General features: G+C 41.9%; 1 protein-coding gene across 1 annotated transcript in view; it reads left to right on the forward strand.

Moving 5' to 3' along the window:
• The first annotated feature begins 320 nt into the window (after positions 1-320).
• The window catches only part of ISA1 (isoamylase 1), a 124,337-nt gene continuing 104,957 nt past the window's right edge, over positions 321-19,700 (forward strand). The window contains exons 1-2 of the mRNA XM_010264992.3: positions 321-1,060; positions 4,192-4,374. Coding sequence (XP_010263294.1) covers positions 665-1,060; positions 4,192-4,374 — 579 coding nt within the window. The 5' untranslated portion in view covers positions 321-664. The remainder of the gene's footprint in view (positions 1,061-4,191; positions 4,375-19,700) is intronic.

Genomic DNA, 19,700 nt, shown 5'->3' on the forward strand with positions numbered 1-19,700 from the left:
AAGTCTGGTCCAAACCTCCCGACAAGACAACGAGGATACGGACAAACCTGAAAGATAGAACGAAAGGAGCGTTTCTGGTATGAATTGCCCACATGCTCAAAAGCAAATAGCAAGACTATTTTAGTTTCATAGCCCTCACTGTACAGTAAATTAGTCGTCACTTTAGCGGGAACATATTTCCAAATTATAAAAGATTTTAAATTATTTGCTTTCCCTGTTAACAAATGATAGGATGCCACGTGTCTAAGATATTACGAACAGACAAAACGAGACAAACAAATTTCATGAATAAAAAAATAATAAGTATCCGTTTCAAGTTCCCAGCTTCTACGATCTTCGATTCTTCTGTCCCAAATGTCCAAATTTTCTCTGTTTTTTGTTTTATTTTTTCCCCATTTCTGAAGCATAAATCGAGCTCTTTTTTTGCAGTATGTAAGCCCTAGATTGCCTATCTGATCTCATGAAGTTTCAACCGGTTCTTCAGTTCATGCGTTCCCTTCTTTCTCTTTACCTATAGTTTTGTAATTGGATCGGCTTTGTTCTTCGAGAATTTATTTCGTGCATGTATAATTTTTCTTCGTGGCTTGTTGGCATTGTTTTTGAGTCTGAGAACTTTGATCCTTGGGTGGGTGGTGAAGATATATGATCTCTGATTGGTTTAGCAATGGAGTTAAGGCAGAGTGCTTCGTACTTGGTGTTTGCTCCCAAGTGCATTCCTTGGGGTGCGAAGTGGAGGGATGTTCAGTTCCACCTGAGATTCCAGAGGAACCCGGGGACGGTCTGCAAGAGTGGGAGAAACACTTTGAGTATGATCATAACTGGGAAAAGTTCTGAGAAGTTTGCAAGAACAATGCCATTAATTGTCAATGCAAGTGATGGGAGCACTGAATTGGAAACTGCGGTAGTCGAGAAGCCAAGGTTGCGAAGGTTCGAAGTGTTTGCTGGTAGTCCGATGCCCTTTGGTGCCACAGCAAGGGATGGTGGAGTGAACTTCGCAATCTATTCTGGCCATGCAACATCGGCTACTCTTTGCTTGATCAGCCTTTCGGATTTACAAGAGGTAAATTGGTGGCGATTTTCTCAGTTCAAAGTCAATTTTGTTCATGTATATTGCGATCTAGAAAACATGGCGGTAAAATTTGCCTGGACTTTATATTCGCGATGGTCTCTCATGCTCCCAACAGATGCATGTTAATAACTGTTCTTTCTATGTGTAAGAATTACAGAATTAGAGGCTTCTAATCGTAAAGTGTTACTTAATCCTGATTGTTAGTAACTAATTCTCGACTAGTTTATTGGTAGTATTTTGTATCTAAGAAGTTGTTGAGTTATCTCGTGTCGACGAGTGGTCTTTAGACTGAGCATGCTTAAGATCTGATTTTAACCTTGGCGCATGAAAGCTGAAGTGGCAGTCAGCTTAACGGCACTCTATAACGTGGTTGTAAGCAGTTTTATCTTGGTACATGGCACAACTTCCAAATATTCATGTGGCACATTAACCTCCAAAATTTGGTATGAGACATGAGAATAAATGACATTTATTACATAAATAATACAAAATGTAGTAGAAATAAGAAAGCGTAATTGTGTACTTCTTTTTGGATATATCAGTTCTTCTAATCTTGTTTATGAGCACTAAGTACCAAGATTTTATGCTGATTTCATCTTGGAGCATAGCCGAGATGTTACAAGAAGTTTTGTGTCAGGTGCAAAGTCTTAGTACAACTATATCCCTTAGTTGAAGTGTTATCTGGTAATACTGTTTATAAGAGTCCTGTTTAATCTAGATTTTATTTTGAAAAAAAATCATAAAAGAAAAGGAAAAACACACTAAGAACTTTTGTAGTTTTATTATTAGGAAAAAAGTGTAATTCATAATGGGTTAGTTCATAAGTGGACTCTAATACTCTATACAAGTGGCTAGTCCTGTAGTCCATAAGGTTATCATCAGAAAGATGATGTTGCATGCTTTGTATTTCAGTTGGTTCATCTTATTCTTTTCTTTGGTGCTTCCTTGTCACTAGCAATTATATCAGATTTTCTAACATGTTTCTAACATGGGGAACACAAAAATACTGAATGAAAAATTTCATTGTGTTGATGATAATAAAAAATGTCATTAGCAGGTGGAAATATATAATGAAGCTAATTGGAACTTTAATTTATCTCTGAAGTTAATGATGCTAGAATAGTTGAACATGCTTGTGATGGGTGAACAATTGCTGCTTAATCTTTATTTTGCCAATGAAAATATGGATTCTCCCATATTTGTCAAAAAAAGAAAAGGATTGCGCCATCAACAATGACCACCTAAAGGTTTCTTTTCAAGTTTTTTATTTATTTATGTTTATTTTTTCATACTCCTGAGGATCAGATTTTTGTCTGCAATGACATATGGATAGAATGAAAATGCTTAGAGGAGATAAAGGGAGAACAATAGCACTTAATGCAAGGTAAGTCAGTCTTTGCTGGATGCCATGCTTAGAAGGTAAGGCACAATTGGAGATGCTTCATATGATGATTGGAATTATCATGTCCATACTCTGTAGTAATGTTACACTTTAGCCGTATGGAATTGAATTATCATAGAACTTAGCAAACTTTGGTGTTTCACTACTCAGTGTTGGATTTCTTCCTAGCTTTGAGAGGAATAAGACAAGGAGGCCCACTTTCCCCCTTTTTGTTCATCTTGATTGCAGATGTTTTAGGGAGACTGATTTATAGAGCTGATTTGAGAAATTTGATAAGGGGCTGGAGGATGGGAAGGGAGGATATACTACTAATACACCTGCAACTTGCAGATGACACAATATTGTTCTGTGAGGGTGGGAACATGAGTATTAGGAATTTGAAATTGGTCAAAGGAAGACAACAGATTTTGGACCCCCTCACCCTCGGGCTCTTTCTCTTGTGCATCCCTGTTCAAAAATTTAACTCAGCAACCTGCTATTCTTGGTTTGTCCTTCCTTGTTAAAGAGGTCTGGTATAGGCCCATTCCTCCTCGGATTGGGAGTTTTTATTGGGAAACTTTCCTGGAAAGAATCAATACAAGTGATCTGGTTCAAAGCAAGAGACCCAAGACTTGTTTATCCCCACATAGGTGCTTTCTTTTCAAGGTGGATGGGGAATTGGGTTACCACTTGTTGGTATCTTGCCAATAAGCTAAAACTATAAGGGATTGGGTTTTCTCACTTTCTTGGGTGTAGCCAGAACCCTCCAATGAATGTACAAAGCCTGTTTTCTCCTTCCTTTTTTACCTGTCCAATGAAAAGAGGTAGGATCATGTGGAGGTGTTTGAGACTCTGAGGGCTGCAGTGTGTTGGATATTATGGGAAGAAAAAAACTCAAGAATTTTTTAAGAAAAGGAGAGAAACATTGAAAACCTAATAGAGTTGATTCATATTAGGGTGGCACATTGGCTGAAACCTTTGGATTTATTCACAGACTTCACTGTGGATGACCTGTTGAGGAGTTGAAAAGAGATAGCAAGTTCTGCCCAGATTAAAAGGGACACAAGTCCCTCTTGGATACCTCCCCCCTCGGGCTTCCTAACTGAATTTTGATGGCAGCAGCCTTGGGAACCCAGGTTTGTCAGGTATTGGGGGAGTTTTCAGGAATGAGGAAGGGATTATTTCAGCTATTTTCTCTGGCCCTATTGGAGAGGGTGACTATAAGGGTTAAGATTTTTGCGGCATTGGAGGGAGTTCAAAGAGCAAGAAACCTGAACATTAGGAGACTGATAAGGAGACTCAGAGGTTGTGGTAAGATGGATAAAGGAAGACAAGACTGCAATTTGGAATTACAACAGCGAAAGGAAAAAAATTAAATGGTTGGCAAAAGATATGGAGATAAAATTCAGTTTGGTGAAGAGATCTGCTAATTCATTTGTGGATGGGCTAGCAAAGCAAGGGGTGATTAGGGATTCTTTGTTTTGGGCTCATTTCTAATCTTGTAATTTTGTTTTGCTGGTTGCAGGGGAGTTAGGATAGTTTACCTCCCTCTGTTTGTACGCATATTTCCTTTTAAATCTTAATGAAATTCCATGTTATTGATCATATATATATATATATCTTTTGAATGGTTGGCAAAAGATATATGTCTGATCTTATATTTTTTTGGTAGAGATAAATATATCTGATCAGTCTTATTGTAAATTATGCTCAACTAACCATTTCCATCTACCCCATGCAGAATAAGGTCACAGAGCAGATTTGCCTTGATCCATTAATTAACAAGACAGGGGATGTTTGGCATGTATATCTGAAGGGGGATTTTGAAGATATGCTGTATGGATACAAGTTTGATGGAAAATTTTCCCCTGAAGAAGGACATTACTATGATTCTTCTCGGATTTTGTTGGATCCATATGCCAAGGTCAGTATGTTCTTAATCAATCTCTTGCCGTTAAAGAAATTTAAGGTTCCTTTTGATATCCTGGTGAAGACAGATATTTATTTTCCTTTTCCATTCCAATTTCCTGAGGTTTGTTATAGCATATGCCTTGGGCATCTGCAGACATGAGCCTATGTGCAAAAATATAAGCCACATAGCCTTTTAGATTCTGACCTTGGATTTAGAATTTGTTTGAACTCTCAAACTTTGGAAGTTTTGTTTAGTTTCTGTGTGTAGGTAGAGCATATGTCAAAGAGTTAAGGCTTCTGTAAATTTTTACCAAAGATGGGGAATAAACAAGAGATAATTGAGAGATATAGAGGAAAGAGAACAAAAATAGGAAACATAATGGTAGAGAGGGAAAGAAATAGGAAGAAAGGGGAAAACTTATGAAATAGGAAACATAATGGGTTTCCAAACCCAGATTCTGAGCTATAATAGCTCCATCCCAACTCAAAGAGCAATTAGAGAAAGTCCTGTGTGCTTAAGTCACCTCTGCTACGAGGGTGGGGGCCTTTTGGGTCAGTGAGGATGATGATAGATGTAAGTTAATGTCCCCCAGCTCTTTTCCTTGTCCAGTAATGTGCTCATTTAAGTGACCATGTGACCTAGGTTTAGAATCGGTCTAGATCTCTGATATGCAAGGACCCCATCTGGTTTGATCAGCTGTGGGCCTTGGGTCACCCCTTGGGTCGCAACATGGTGCCTTTTCAACTTATTTGACCCACCTTCCTGTTCCTGCCATTGGTTCAGTGTATATTGGCCCTTAGATCTGCATCCAGCAGCCCTAATTTCTCTCTATCTATGGAAAACTACCCCTTTGCTTCAGAATGAAGGAACACAATTTCCTTAAATTTTGAATTCAGCCCAGGCTTGTTTCTCATGCTTCCATCCCCTACGCCTGGCACATCAACACTATTTTTTTTGATAAATGAGAGTAGTTTTATTAATTCAAATAAAAAAATACAATCAGCCTAGGAAGAGGCACGAGATGTTACCTCCCCTGAGGGCTGAATCATATACACTAAACGTGCCCAAGCCTGAAACACAAATTACAAAGTAGCCCAAAACAGATCTCCCCTTGACACCCCTTGCTTGGCCAGAGAATCAGCCATTGCATTTGCTGATCTGCTGACCCACTGAAACCTGACAGTCATATTTCTTGTCATTCATTTAACTTTCTTTAACAGGTCCCTAAATTCCCAACAAACTGTATCTGGGCTATTTAGCCAGCCCACTACTACCTTGGAATTCCCTTGTACCGCTGCTAGTAACTCTGCCCTAATCACCTTGACCCACTGGTCCTGAAAAAAGAGACAACATATTGCTGTCTTTATTTCTTAGATTCCCACCAATTCCGGATGGCCCTGGGTTACCTTGGCATCTGCCATCAAAATTCAATTTTACCACTCCATCCGGTGGGGGTTTCCATTCAACTTGTGATTTGTTCTTGGTGGATACTGTAGAAGCCACTGCTTCCCAGTTTCTCCTTAAGGCATCAAAGGAGAAATCTGCCAACAATTGTGAAGATTTCAACCATGAGATTGTCCTTGTCAATATGCATTCCTTGATTTCAGCAAGACTTCTTTCCTTGCCACAGTGTGCTTCCATAGAAGAAAGCAACCAGACCGAATAAGATTCCTCATTGATTTTCATCTCCACCATTCTGGGTACTGCAGTAGGTTTCACCCCTAGCAGAGTGAAAGAAGCTGCGCTAAGATATGAGGTATCCAAGTTCTCCAAGGTTCCACCGCATTTCAAAGCCACTTAACTGAAGGTTTCTTGAGTCCACGCATGAAAGGGGAGACCTACCACTTTCACTTGAAAGCTTCCCAGGTGTTCTACCCTATTTGCACTTGGGTTCCATTGCCCTATCACCACTAATTCTTCTGAGGTTTGGATTGGGAGGGTGTGTATTTCCTCTCCTAACTTCCAACTTCTTGCAAGCCCTTACCTTCTTGAAATGGATGAAGGGTAAAGGATCCTTCAAGGTTTAGTTTAGCTTTGATGTCTTTTTTTAATCGTCTCCAGTTTTTCACCATCTTGTCTGCATAGACAACATATTTCTTCCTCCATTCCACAAAACATTGATTCGTGATAACACTGGATTCCTCACTTGTCTGCTTCCCCCATTGACTGTTGTTTCCTTGCTTGATTTGCAAATCCTTCAAGCTATCTTCTTCTCTCTAGAGGAATTCCTGTAGGGGTTCTATAAACCTGATCCAATCATTTCTTTGTCTCCCCAAAGGGATACAAATTATCTGTTTCCTTCCCTCCCCAAAACACTTTGTTACTGTGACAAACCAACCTTTAGGGTTGTGTCTAACATTAGCCACATACAATTTCCAGCCCCTTTTCAATGTATCCTTCCATTTTTGTACCTTTCTTGATACCAAAGCTACATGTCACGACCTGACCGCTCCTGTTGGCTAAGTTTTGTGGCATTCACTTGGCCCTCCAAGCAAGTCATCCAAACTGCACGCCCAAGATCCTTCTTGCTAGGTTGCTTAAGTGTTAAGGACACACAACAAGGCACACTAAGTAATGTAAGAGGAAAATATTATATTGCAGTATGAAAGAAAGCTTACAACTCAAAGAATGCTCTCACAACTTGTATGGATTGCAAATGGAGGGGACCCCTATTTATACACTAACCTCCTCAAAGAATCCTCTAGAACTATGTACACTTGGCATCATCTAGAAGCACCTCTAGAACATTCTATCTTCTACACTCTTCTAGGGGATGTCCATTCCATAAGGTACGAGAACACTCTAGAGCAAGTGTAAATTAATCCAAACCACTCTAGGGCATTCCACACAAATCCAGATTGTTCCACAAGGTTTTGGAAGGTTGGCTTATGCGTCCCATTGGTTGATCACGTCCTTGTGGCTTGCCACAATCAGCTCATTTGCTCGTACGTACGATGCTTTTGACGTGGGAAAACTTTTCCACTTGATTGTGATCCACCTATGGAGTTATCCTGGGAAAGGTGGCCATGGTTTCTGCAATAATCTCCTCAGGTTCCCTGCCCTTTGGATATGTGGCCTACATTATTGCTATAGCTGCCCATTTTCTCCAATCTTGACTAGTTGCCTGACCCCTACCAATGTCCTTGCCTAGGCCTCTGTCTTGGCATGTACCTGCATACACAATGTAGAGAACACTGATGCGGGCCCCATGACTGTGGTCCCCACTGTGTTCGTATGACAGCATGTGTAAACCTTTGTTAGTCATGTCAGTGTTAGTTGGTAGTTATCTTAGACAATTTGTTATTTATTTCAGTCTTTTATTTGTTTTATTTGCCATGTAAGTATTAAGGGCAGTTTTGTCCTTTCCTACATTTAGTGAACATAACCTATAAATATTAAGAGAGTGACGGCGGCAGACTCATTCAATCTGTCCCTCCTTTCAAAACCCTTGTGCACTTCTGCTTCTTCTTCTTTCTTCTTCCTCTTCCTTCTATTTTTCTCAATCCGAAATCAGTTGGGATTCAAGACTGATTGTAGTCTTGATCGGCTACTTGGTATCAGAGCCTCTCTAGGGTTTCTCATGTGAGTCTAGTCCAGCCGACCACATGAAAACTATCTAGGGCTGAAAGCTTACAAAGGACTGTTCGTTGGCTGATTCTTGGAGGTTACTAGAAAAGTTTAGCAGCTGTTTGAAGACTTGTCGCGGCTTGCAGAGTGTTTTGGTAATTAGGAAGAATCAGAGGAGGTTAAGGTTCAGGCCACGATTGAAGGTAACGATCAGAATTCTCTGGGTAAGTCTTTATTTTTCCCTTGAGATTGCTGTCAGTCAAGATAGGTTGGACCTATCTAGGAGGAGCGGCCGAACCCTCCTATTTTCTCTCAGAGGTGATAAGTTTTTTTTAGGGTTTGTCATTAACCCTACGGCTAGACTTGATTGTGAATTCTCTTGGAAAGTGCGGTTGAGCACTGTTTATGTTCTCACAAGGGTCTTCCTAACCCTACGATTGAAACCCTAATTCTGCTTCAGCTCTACAGAGTGCTTTCTAAGTGAGTTTCAGACCTGGTTTTGGCTTCCGAGCCTGTTTTGAGAGTGAGAACTGTTATCAGACTGCATATATTCTGATTGCCGATTGGTTTCAGATCAGATCTGAACTGATTTCATACAGTTTTCTGATTGTGATCGATTGCTTCAGTGCTGTTTTCTAGTGTGGAAACCCTAATAGTTCTTAACTACTGATTCTTGACCAAGAATGGAGTTCAAAAATCAGGGAGAAGGTGTGTTTGGGAGCAACAGTTCTGGTAGTATGTCTGAGACTGCGTTTCAGATTACAACTGTGAGATTTGATGGATCCAATTACTTGGAATGGGCCCAATCAGCCATGATGGCTATTGGGGGAAGGGGAAAACTTAGCTATCTATTGGGAGATGTGAAAGAGCCTTCCAAGCAGGACCTAATGTATACCAAGTGGGTTCAGGAGAACTACTTGGTTATGACATGACTGTGCTACTCGATGCAGCCACATATAAGCCGGAATTACTTGTGGGCAAAGACAGCCAAGGAGATATGGGATGTCATGAAAGAGACCTACTCCCAACCCCTTAATGTTGCTAGGGCCTATGAACTAAAGTGAAGAGACCCTGGTGCATAGTGAAGAGACCGGGAGGAAGGTTATGATGCAACATCAGCCCTTTCCCCCAGCCCTGGCAGCAGTTAAACCTAAGTCTGGGGGTGATACAGAAAGAGACATGAAGAAGGAAGACAAACGGGGTCTGGTATGTGAACATTGCAAGAAACCCAAGCATACGAAAGATACATGTTGGAAGCTCCACCCTCATTTAGTCCCAGCAAAACTGAGGAATAAAAGGGGTAATGCTCATATGGTTGTGAATACTGATTTTGCATCCTCGTCAGGCACAAAAGGCACACCCCTAGATACCTTAGCTGCTGTTCGGGCTGCCCTGTTACAGTTGGAAAAGGAGGTTGGGAATTCGGCCCAGTCATCTCAGTCACCATTAGCCTCTGCCACATCTGCATTTGCTCATTCAGGTACCCGGGCCTTAGCCTACCATGCTTCAGCTCCAGGTAATAATGAACACTGTTGGGTAATAGACTTAGGAGCATCCGACCATATGATCAGCTTGCCATCATTGTTCACTACTTATCACTTGTCTTCTGGTAGAGATAAAGTATCCATTGCTGATGGCTCTCTTGTTCCCATTTCTGGCAAGGGTGACATCAAGTTACCAAACATCGAAACTGTTCAGTAACCTTTTTCCCTGACCGATGTGTTTTTCAGGACTTGGAGACGAGGAAGGTGATTGGGACTGGCCGTGAGACGAATGGGATCTACCTGTTTGGAGAGAGTCCTCATTGGAAAGGGCCAATGGATAAGAAGTCTTTTGTTTATCAATGTGTGAGTCCGGTTATGCTTTGGCATAATCGATTAGGTCATTTATCTTTTCGGTCTTTGAAGAGTCTGTTTCCTACTTTATTTGAGTCTGTTGAGATGTCAAATTTGAGATGTGAGAGTTGTGAGCTTGCCAAACATTGTAGAACATCTTATTCCTTGAGTAATAAAAGAAGTAATAATTCTTTTGATATTGTGCATACCGATGTTTGGGGGCCATATCACCTCCCTTCTATGGGTGGGTACAGGTATTTTCTGTTGTTTGTTGATGACCATACCTGTTTTTCTTGGGTCTACCTTACGCGTTATCGAGATGAGGTTCCCACTCTGACATAAAACTTTCATCAGATGATTTTAACCCAGTTTGGGGTCAAAATTAAAGTCCTCAGATCTGATAATGCAAAAGAATACTTTGCTAAGCCACTGGCCTCTTATCTACTTGATCATGGGGTTATTCACCAGAGCACTTGCCCTCATATATACCACAACAGAATGGGGTTGCCGAGAGGAAGAATAGGCACATTTTGGAGGTGGCTAGAAGCATTATGTTTACCTCCAATGTGCCTATCCGTTTCTGGGGTGATGCTACCCTCACGGCAGTGTATCTCATTAATCGGGTTCCTTCACAGGTTCTTGATATGAAGCCTCCGTTTACCCTTCTATACCCAGACGAGGAGTTGTTTACTGTTCCTCCTAAAACCTTTGGGTGCACCTGTTTTGTTTAGCTTCTTGGACCTCATCATTCCAAATTTGACCCTAGGGCCTCCAAATGCATTTTTCTCGGTTATGCACAAACTCAAAAGGGTTATTGCTGCTATGATCCTGTTTCAGGGAGGAGATTTGTCTCGATGGATGTCACCTTATTTGAGGAGGCACCCTATTATCCTAGGGTTTCTCCTCAGGGGGAGAGTAGTGAGAATGCGAATTTGGGTATTTTTCCTCAGGGGGAGTGCAGTGAGAGTGGGGTTAACTCATCTGAGGTTGAGGTTGTTCTTTTACCCATTCCATTGAGTGATGAAGGCTGTACTAGTGAGGGTTGTCAGAGGGATCAGGAGTTGAAAGTCTATCATAGCCGATGCAGGCAGGTTGACCTCGGTCATCAGCAATCCAGGCCAGCCCCAGCTCCTTCTGCGGATCCAGATCTAGGTACTATAGTCCCAGGGCCCACTGAGATACCTTCCACTGTTGCTACTTCCCCTCCTTTTTCGGATGACCTTGACCTCCCTATTGCGGTCTGTAAAGGGAAACAACGCTGCACCACATCCACAGCTCACTGCATTTCCCAGTTTCTATCCTATGATCGCCTGTCTCCCTCTTACAGGTCCTATCTCACTTCCATTGTTGATATCCCTATCCCCAGAACAATGCAAGAAGCCTTATCAGTTCCAGAGTGGAAAGATGCAATGAAAGTTGAAATGGATGCCCTTTTGAAAAATAATACTTGGGAGCTAGTTGACCTACCCAAAGGAAAGAAACCAGTTGGATGTAGATGGGTATTCACTGTGAAATATAATGCTGATGGCTCCATTGAAAGGTACAAAGCCTGGTTGGTTGCAAAAGGGTTCACTCAGACTTATGGTATAGACTACTTGGAGACCTTTGCCCCAGTAGCCAAGATGACCACTATTCGAGTTCTATTAGCCCTTGCAGCAAGTTATTCTTGGCCCTTGTTCCAGATGGACGTTAAAAATGCTTTTCTGAATGGAGACTTACAGGAAGAGGTCTACATGTAGTTGACCCCTGGATTCTATGATACAGAGACATGTAAGAAGGTTTGCCGACTGAATAAGGCATTGTATGGATTAAAGCAGTCCCCGAGAGCTTGGTTTGATAGATTCAGACTAGCCATTGGAAAATTCGGTTATGTACAGGCCTAATTAGATCATACACTGTTCATTAAAAGGGTAGACTTTTCTTTGACCTTGCTTGCTATATATGTGGATGATATTGTAGTGACAGGGAATAATAGTAGTGAGATCGAGTCCCTCAAACAACTCCTTCATCAAGAGTTTGAGGTGAAAGATCTTGGTGCACTGCGATATTTTTTAGGTATTGAGGTTGCTAGATCTAAACAGGGGATCTTTATCTCTCAGAGGAAATATGTTCTAGATCTGTTGGTGGAAACTGGAAAGTTAGGTGTCAAGCCTGCCGATACACCCATTGAACAGAATCACAAGATCAGTGCAGAGGGTGGAGAGCCTCTTGAAGACAAAGTTATGTTCCAACGGTTGGTTAGAAAGCTCCTATATCTCTGCCTCACTCGGCCAGATATCAGTTAAGTAGAAGATCAAGATTGTAATCAGTCTTGAATCCTAATAGGTTTTAGGTTTACAAAATAGAAGAAAAGTGAGAGAAAGAAGAGAGAATAGAAGAGAAACTGGAGAACACAAGTGGTTAAAAGGAGGAACAGATTCTAACAGAGCTGCCACCGCCACTTATTTAGTACACAATGGAAATGACACATCTGCCCTTAGTACTTACATAATAAATAAAGTAAATAAAAGCTGAAATAAATAACAACTGAATTAACAAACTGACACTACTATAATTGAAACAAATAACTACACATGCTGTCCTACGAACACAGTGGGGACCACTGCAGTGGGGCCCACATCAGTGTTCTCTACACTCCCCCTCAAGTTGGGAGTAGATATCTATCATTCCCAACTTGGATAGGTCTGTCTCTAACTTCTTCCTTGGTACAGCCTTGGTGAGGATATCCGCAAAATGCATATTAGATGTGATGTACGGAAGACACACTTGTGATGTGACCCTTTCTCGCACAAAATGTCGATCAACTTCGATATGTTTAGTTCTGTCATGCTGCACTGGGTTGTGGGCTATATTAATAGCTGCCTGATTATCACAATACAACATTAAGGGCTTTTCATAGTCAATACCCAACTCTTCAAGTAGTGACCTCAGCCATAAGATTTCAGCTACTCTATTAACCATTGACATGTATTCTGCTTCAGCACTGGAGCGGGAAACAACACTCTGCTTCTTACTCCTCCAAGAGACAAGGTTACTTCCCACAAGGGCACAATATCCAGAGGTAGACCTTCTGTCATCAACACTCCCAGCCCAATCGACATCTGTATAGACTTCCACCCTCATGTGATTATTGTTCTTGATCAGTATACCTCTACCCGGGCATCTCTTCAAGTATGTTAATATTCTCTCTGCCGCAAGAAGATGAGAAGTTCTAGGGGAGTGCATGTACTGGCTAACAACACTAACTGCATAGCTGATATCCGGCCGAGTGAGGCAGAGATATAGGAGCTTTCCAACCAACTGTTGGAACATAACTTTGTCTTCAAGAGGCTCCCCACCCTCTGCACTAATCTTGTGATTTTGTTCGATGGGTGTATTAGCCGACTTAACCCCCAACTTTCCAGTTTTCGCCAACAGATCTAGAACATATTTTCTCTGAGTGATAAAAATCCCCTGCTTGGATCTAGCAACATCAATACCCAAAAAGTACCGTAGTGCACCAAGATCTTTCACCTCAAACTCTTGATGAAGGAGCTGTTTGAGGGACTCAATCTCATGATTGTCATTTCCTGTCACCACAATATCATCAACATATACTGCAAGTAGTGTCAGAGAGGACTCCACCCTCTTGATGAATAGTGTATGATCTGACTGGGCCTGTATATAACCAAATTTTCAAAGGGCTAATTTGAACCTATCAAACCAGGCTCTAGGTGACTGCTTCAAACCATACAATGCCTTGTTTAGTTGGCAAACCTTCTTACCTATCTCTGTATCATAGAATCCAGGAGGCAACTGCATGTAAACCTCTTCCTGTAAGTCTCCATTCAGAAAGGCATTTTTAACATCCATCTGAAACAGGGGCCAAGAATGATTTGCTACAAGGGATAACAGAACTCGGATGGTGGTCATCTTGGCTACTGGGGCAAAGGTCTCCAAGTAGTCCATACTATAAGTCTGAGTGAACCCCTTTGCATTCAGCCGGGCTTTGTACCTTTCAATAGAGCCATCAGCATTATGCTTCACAGTGAACACCCATCTGCATCCCACCGGTTTCTTTCCTTTTGGTGGGTCAACCAGTGCCCAAGTATTATTCTTCAATAGGGCATCCATTTCGACTTGCATTGCATCTTTCCATTCTGGAACTGATAAGGCTTCTTGCACTGTTCTTGGAATAGGGACATCGGCAATGGAAGTGAGATAGGACCGGTAAGATGGAGACAGACGATCATAGGATAAGAATTGTGAGATGCTGTGAGCTGTAGAAGTGGTGCAATGTCGTTTCCCTTTGCGAATGGCAATAGGGAGATCAAGGTCATCCACAAGAGAGGAAGTGGCAACAGTGAGAGGTATCTCAGTAGGCTCTGGATCTGGAGCCACAGAAGGAACTAGAGCTGCCCGGGACTGCCGATGACTAGGATCAACCTGCCTGCATCGCCTGTGATAGACTCTCAACTCCGGCTCCCTCTGACCACCCTCACCACTACAGCCTTCATCATCTAGTGGAATAGGTAAAGGAACGGCCCCACTCAAAACAGCCCCACTTCTACCAGCCCCACTTCCACTCTCATTGCTCTCCCCCTGAGGAAAGAAACTCAAAACAGCCCCACTCTCACTGCTCTCCCCCTGAGGAGAAACCTTAGGATAATAGGGTGTCTCCTCAAAGAAGGTGACATCCATGGAGACAAACCGTTTCCCTGAAACCGGATCATAGCAGCAATAACCCTTTTGAGTTTGTGCATAACCAAGGAAAATGCATTTGGAGGCCTTAGGTTCAAACTTGGAATGATGAGGCCCGAGAAGCTGAATGAAACAGGTACAACCAAAGGTTTTAAGAGGAACAATGAACAACTCCTCGTCTGGGTATAGAAGGGAAAAGGGGGTTCTCATATCAAGAACCCGGGAAGGAACTCGATTAATGAGATAAACTGCCGTGAGGATAGCATCACCCCAGAAGTGAATAGGTACATTGGAGGTAAACATAATGCTTCTAGCTACCTCCAAGATATGCCTATTCTTCCTTTCAGCAACGCCGTTTTGCTGTGGTGTATAAGGGCAAGTGCTCTGGTGAATAACTCTATGGCTAAGAAGGTAGGAGGTCAATGGCTGAGCAAAGTATTCCTTTGCATTATCAGATCTAAGGACTTTGATTTTGGTCCCAAACTGAGTGAGAACCATCTGATGGAAGTTTTGGGTCAGAGTAGGAACCTCATCCCGAGAACGCATAAGATAGACCCAAGAAAAGCGGGTATGGTCATCAACAAACAGTAGAAAATATTTGTACCCACCCATCGAAGAGATATGATATGGCCCCCAAACATCAGTATGCACAATATCAAAAGATGAATTACTCTTTTTATTACATAAAGAATAAGAGGTTCTACAATGTTTGGCAAACTCACAACTCTCACACCTCAACTTTGATAACTCAACAGACTCAAATAAAGCAGGAAACAGACTTTTCAAAGACTTAAAAGACAAATGACCTAATCGGTTATGCCAAAGCATAACTGAACTCACAGACTAGGAAACAAAAGACTTCTTATCCACTGACTCCTCCCGACGAGAACTCTCTCCAAGCAGATAGATCCCGTTCGTCTCACGGCCAGTCCCAATCACCTTCCTCGTCTCCAAATCCTGAAAAACACATCGGTCAGGGAAAAAGGTTACTGAACAGTTCATGTGTTTGGTAATACTACTAACTGAAAGCAGGTTAGTATCAAGCTTAGGAACATGCAAGACAGAAGATAAAGAGATAGTATCCGATAGCTTGATGTCCCCCTTGCCGGAAATGGGAACAAGAGAGCCATCAGCAATGGACACTCTATCTCGGCCAGAGGATAAGTGATAAGAAGTGAACAAAGATGGCAAGCTAGTCATATGGTCAGATGCACCTGAATCTATTACCCAACAGTGGTCAGTATTACCTGGAGCTGAAGCATGGTAAGCTGAGGCTCGAGTACCTGAATGTGCAAATGCAGATGTGGCAGGAGCTGATGGTGACTGAGATGGCTGAGCTGAACTCCCAACTTCCTTTTCCAACTGTATGAGGGCAGCCCGAACAGCAGCTAAAGTCTCTAGGGATGTGCCTGATGAGGATGCTGAATCAGTGTTCACAGCCACATGAGCATTACCCTTCTTATTTCTTAGTTTTGCTGGGACCAAGTGAGGATGTAGCGTCCAATAAGTATCTTTTGTGTGCTTGGGTTTCTTGTAATGTTCACATACCAGATCCCGTTTATCTTCCTTCTTCCGGTCCCTTTCTGAGTCACCCCCTGGCTTAGGTTTAATAGCTGTCAAGGCTGGGAAAGAGGGCTGAGGCTGCATCATGACTTTCCTCCTGGTCTCTTCACTATGCACCAGGGAGTATGCTTGAGAAAGGGTCACACTATCTCTTGTCAATATCTGTTGTCGCACAATGTCATAATCTGAATTCAAACCAGCCAGAAACTCAAATACCCTATTCGTCTCGACTTGCTTTCTGTGAGTCTGTGCATCTTTGGGACTCTCCCACTCAAGGGTCTCTAGATGGTCAATCTCATGCCACAAGGATTTCAAGGTAGAGAAGTAGACAGAAATTGGCTTCTCTCCTTGTTTAAGGCTGTTCACCTCACACTTCAGTTCATAGGCTCTGGCAACATTAAGGGGTTGGGAATAGGTTTCTTTCACAACATCCCATATCTCTTTGGCTGTCTTTGCCCACAAGAAATTGCGGCTGATATGTGGCTGCATAGAGTTACACAGCCATGCCATAACCAAATAGTTTTCTTGGACCCACTTGGTGTATGTTCGGTCTTCTTTGGAAGGTTTTTTCACATCTCCCAAGAGGTAACCCAGTTTTCCCCTTCCTCCAATAGCCATCATGGCTGATTGAGCCCACTCCAAGTAATTTGACCCATCAAATCTCATAGTTGTAATCTGAAACCCGGTTTCAGATACACCACTAAAACTGTTGTTTCCAAAACTACTTTCTCCCTGACCCTTAAACTCCATGTTTGATCAAGAATCAATGGCTACAAATTGTTAGAGCCACTATACCAGAAAACAGAGTAAAACAAGCAGGTCTGAAATCTGATCTGAAACCAACACAAAACTGATCCGAAATCTGATCTGATCTGATCCGAAATCTGATCTGAAAACAACCCAAATCTGATCTGAAATCAATCGCCTAACACAGTATATGCAAGAAATCAACTCAAATCTGATCTGAAATCAATCGGCATGCACAGTACCAGGCAGCCCGTCAATTTGAGATGCTATTTTTCTGAAATCACTACTGTGGGGCCCACTGCTGCGAGAGCAAAATTAGGGTTTCAACTGTAGGTCTGAAATAAGTGCGCAACTGCACTCTCCAAGCAGTCCGCACAAGTGGGACTTGTCGTAGGGCAATATGAAACCCTAAAACTAATCACCTCTGAGAGGGGGGTGGGTTTGGCCCAACAGTCAAACCCTAGAAACAAACTTAAACACAGTTCGGCAAGTCAAACCCTAGATACAAACTTGAACACAGTTCGGCCCCTCCTTCTAGACAGGTCCAACCTATCTCGACTGATTGCAGTCTCTGAAACTCAATAATAAAAAACTTACTTATGTACTTCGGTTTACTGTCTTCTAGGGTTACCTGAACCCTAACCTTCGCTGCTTCTTCCTGATTACCAACTCTCTGCAAGCCGCGACAAGTCTTCAACTGCTGCGAACATCTCCTGGTAATCTCCAAGATTCAGCCACCGAATACTTCTTCAAAGCTTCCAGCCCTAGCTAGTCCTCATGTGGTCGGCTGGACTAGACACACATGAGAAGCCCTAGATAGGCTCTGATACCAAGTAGAAGATCAAGACTGTAATCAGTCTTGAATCCTAATAGGTTTTAGGTTTACAAAATAGAAGAAAAGTGAGAGAAAGAAGAGAGAATAGAAGAGAAACTGGAGAACACAAGTGGTTGAAAGGAGGAACAGATTTGCCGCCGCCACTTTCTTATTATTTATAGGTTATGTTTAGTACACAATGGAAAGGACACATCTGCCCTTAGTACTTACATAATAAATAAAGTAAATAAAAGCTGAAATAAATAACAACTGAATTAACAAACAGACTCAAACTGACACTACTATAACTGAAACAAATAACTACACATGCTGTCCTACGAACACAGTGGGGCCCACATCAGTGTTCTCTACAAGTTATGCAGTCAGTGTTGTCAGTCAGTACATGCATTCCCCTAGAACTACTCATCTTCTTGCAATAGAGAGAATATTAGCATACTTGAAGAGATGCCCAGGTAGAGGTATACTGTTCAAGAACAATAATCACATGAAGGTGGAGGTCTATACAGATGCTGATTGGGCTGGGAGTGCTGATGACAGGAGGTCTACCTAACCTTGTCTCTTGGAGGAGTAAGAAACAAAGTGTTGTTTCCCGCTCTAGTGCCGAAGCTGAATACATGTCAATGGCTAACGGAGTGGATGAAATCCTATGGCTGAAATCACTACTTGAAGAGTTGGGTATTGATTATGAGAAGCCCTTGATGCTGTATTGTGATAATCATGCGGCTATTAATAAAGCTCACAATCCGGTGCAGCATGACAGAACTAAGCATATCGAAGTTGATCGACATTTTGTCAGAGAGAGGGTCTCATCACAGGAAGTGTGTCTCCTGTATATCACCTCCAACATGCAACTCGCAGATCTTCTCACCAAGGCTGTACTAAGAAAGAAGTTAGAGGCAGACCTATTCAAGTTGGGAATGACAAATATCTATTCCCAACTTGAGGGGGAGTGTAGAGAACACTGATGTGGGCTCCACGGCTATGGTCCCCATTGTGTTCGTATGACAGCATGTGTAACCTTTTTAGTCATGTCAGTGTTAGTTGGTAGTTATCTTAGACAACTTGTTATTTCAGTTTGTTATTTATTTCAGTCTTTTATTTGTTTTATTTGCCATGTAAGTATTAAGGGCAGTTCTGTCCTTTCCTACATTTAGTGAATATAACCTATAAATATTAAGAGAGTGGCGGCGGCAGACTCATTCAATCTGTCCCTTCTTTCAAAACCCTTGTGCACTTCTGCTTCTTCTCCTTTCTTCTTCCTCTTCCTTCTATTTTTCTCAATCCGAAATCAGTTGGGATTCAAGACTGATTGTAGTCTTGATTGACTACTCACAACTTTGTCCATGCCTTGGACCTAGCTGTCATGTTCTGCTGCCCCTCGTTGCTTGTCCACCCCTGGACTAGATGGGCCCCCATGCCTTAGTCCCATATCTAATTGTACCGGTACACTCCTTCCACTGTATCAAGATGTATCGATATTTTGAGCCTTGGTTGGATGGTTGAAGGATGAGAAGGTAGAATCGATTCATAGAGATGCCATTAAGAAGATTAAATGGCTAACAAGGGAAATGACAAATAAGAACTCAATGGGTACCAAGGGCTATTAATGGTCTGGCTGATGCATTGGCTAAGCAAGGAACAAATAATGGGCAATTGTATTGCGCTTGTTAAGGATTTTGTGCAGATTTGTTAGGTCTTTTTGTTTATTGTTTGTTTAGATAGTGAGTGGGGACCACAACATTCTTGTTGGAACACTTTGGAGTGATTTTTTATGTTTTTTATGTAATTTTATGTGTTAGCTGCTCTATATAAGTTACCAGTGGGAGAGGGCAGCTAGATCTGATTTGCTCTCTCTCTTTCTCAATTTCTTCTCTTCTCTTTCTCTTCTTCCACAAGTAACTCTTCATTTCTTTTGCAGATTTTGGATTCAACAAATTTCTACTTGGTATCAAAGCAAGGCTAGGGTTTCTTGGAGTTTATTCATGAAGTCCTAGATCAGCCAATGGAATGAGGAGATAAATGGCTGATCGATCTACTTTAAACTGCCTAGTTCTTGGATTTTTGGTGGGTTCCAGTCACCAAGAGGGTGATCTGTGTTTTGGCATCAAAAT

This window comes from Nelumbo nucifera, chromosome 8 (genome assembly GCF_055504915.1).
Source record: "Nelumbo nucifera cultivar China Antique chromosome 8, China Antique-T2T, whole genome shotgun sequence".
In the NCBI taxonomy this organism is placed as follows: Eukaryota; Viridiplantae; Streptophyta; class Magnoliopsida; order Proteales; family Nelumbonaceae; genus Nelumbo; species Nelumbo nucifera.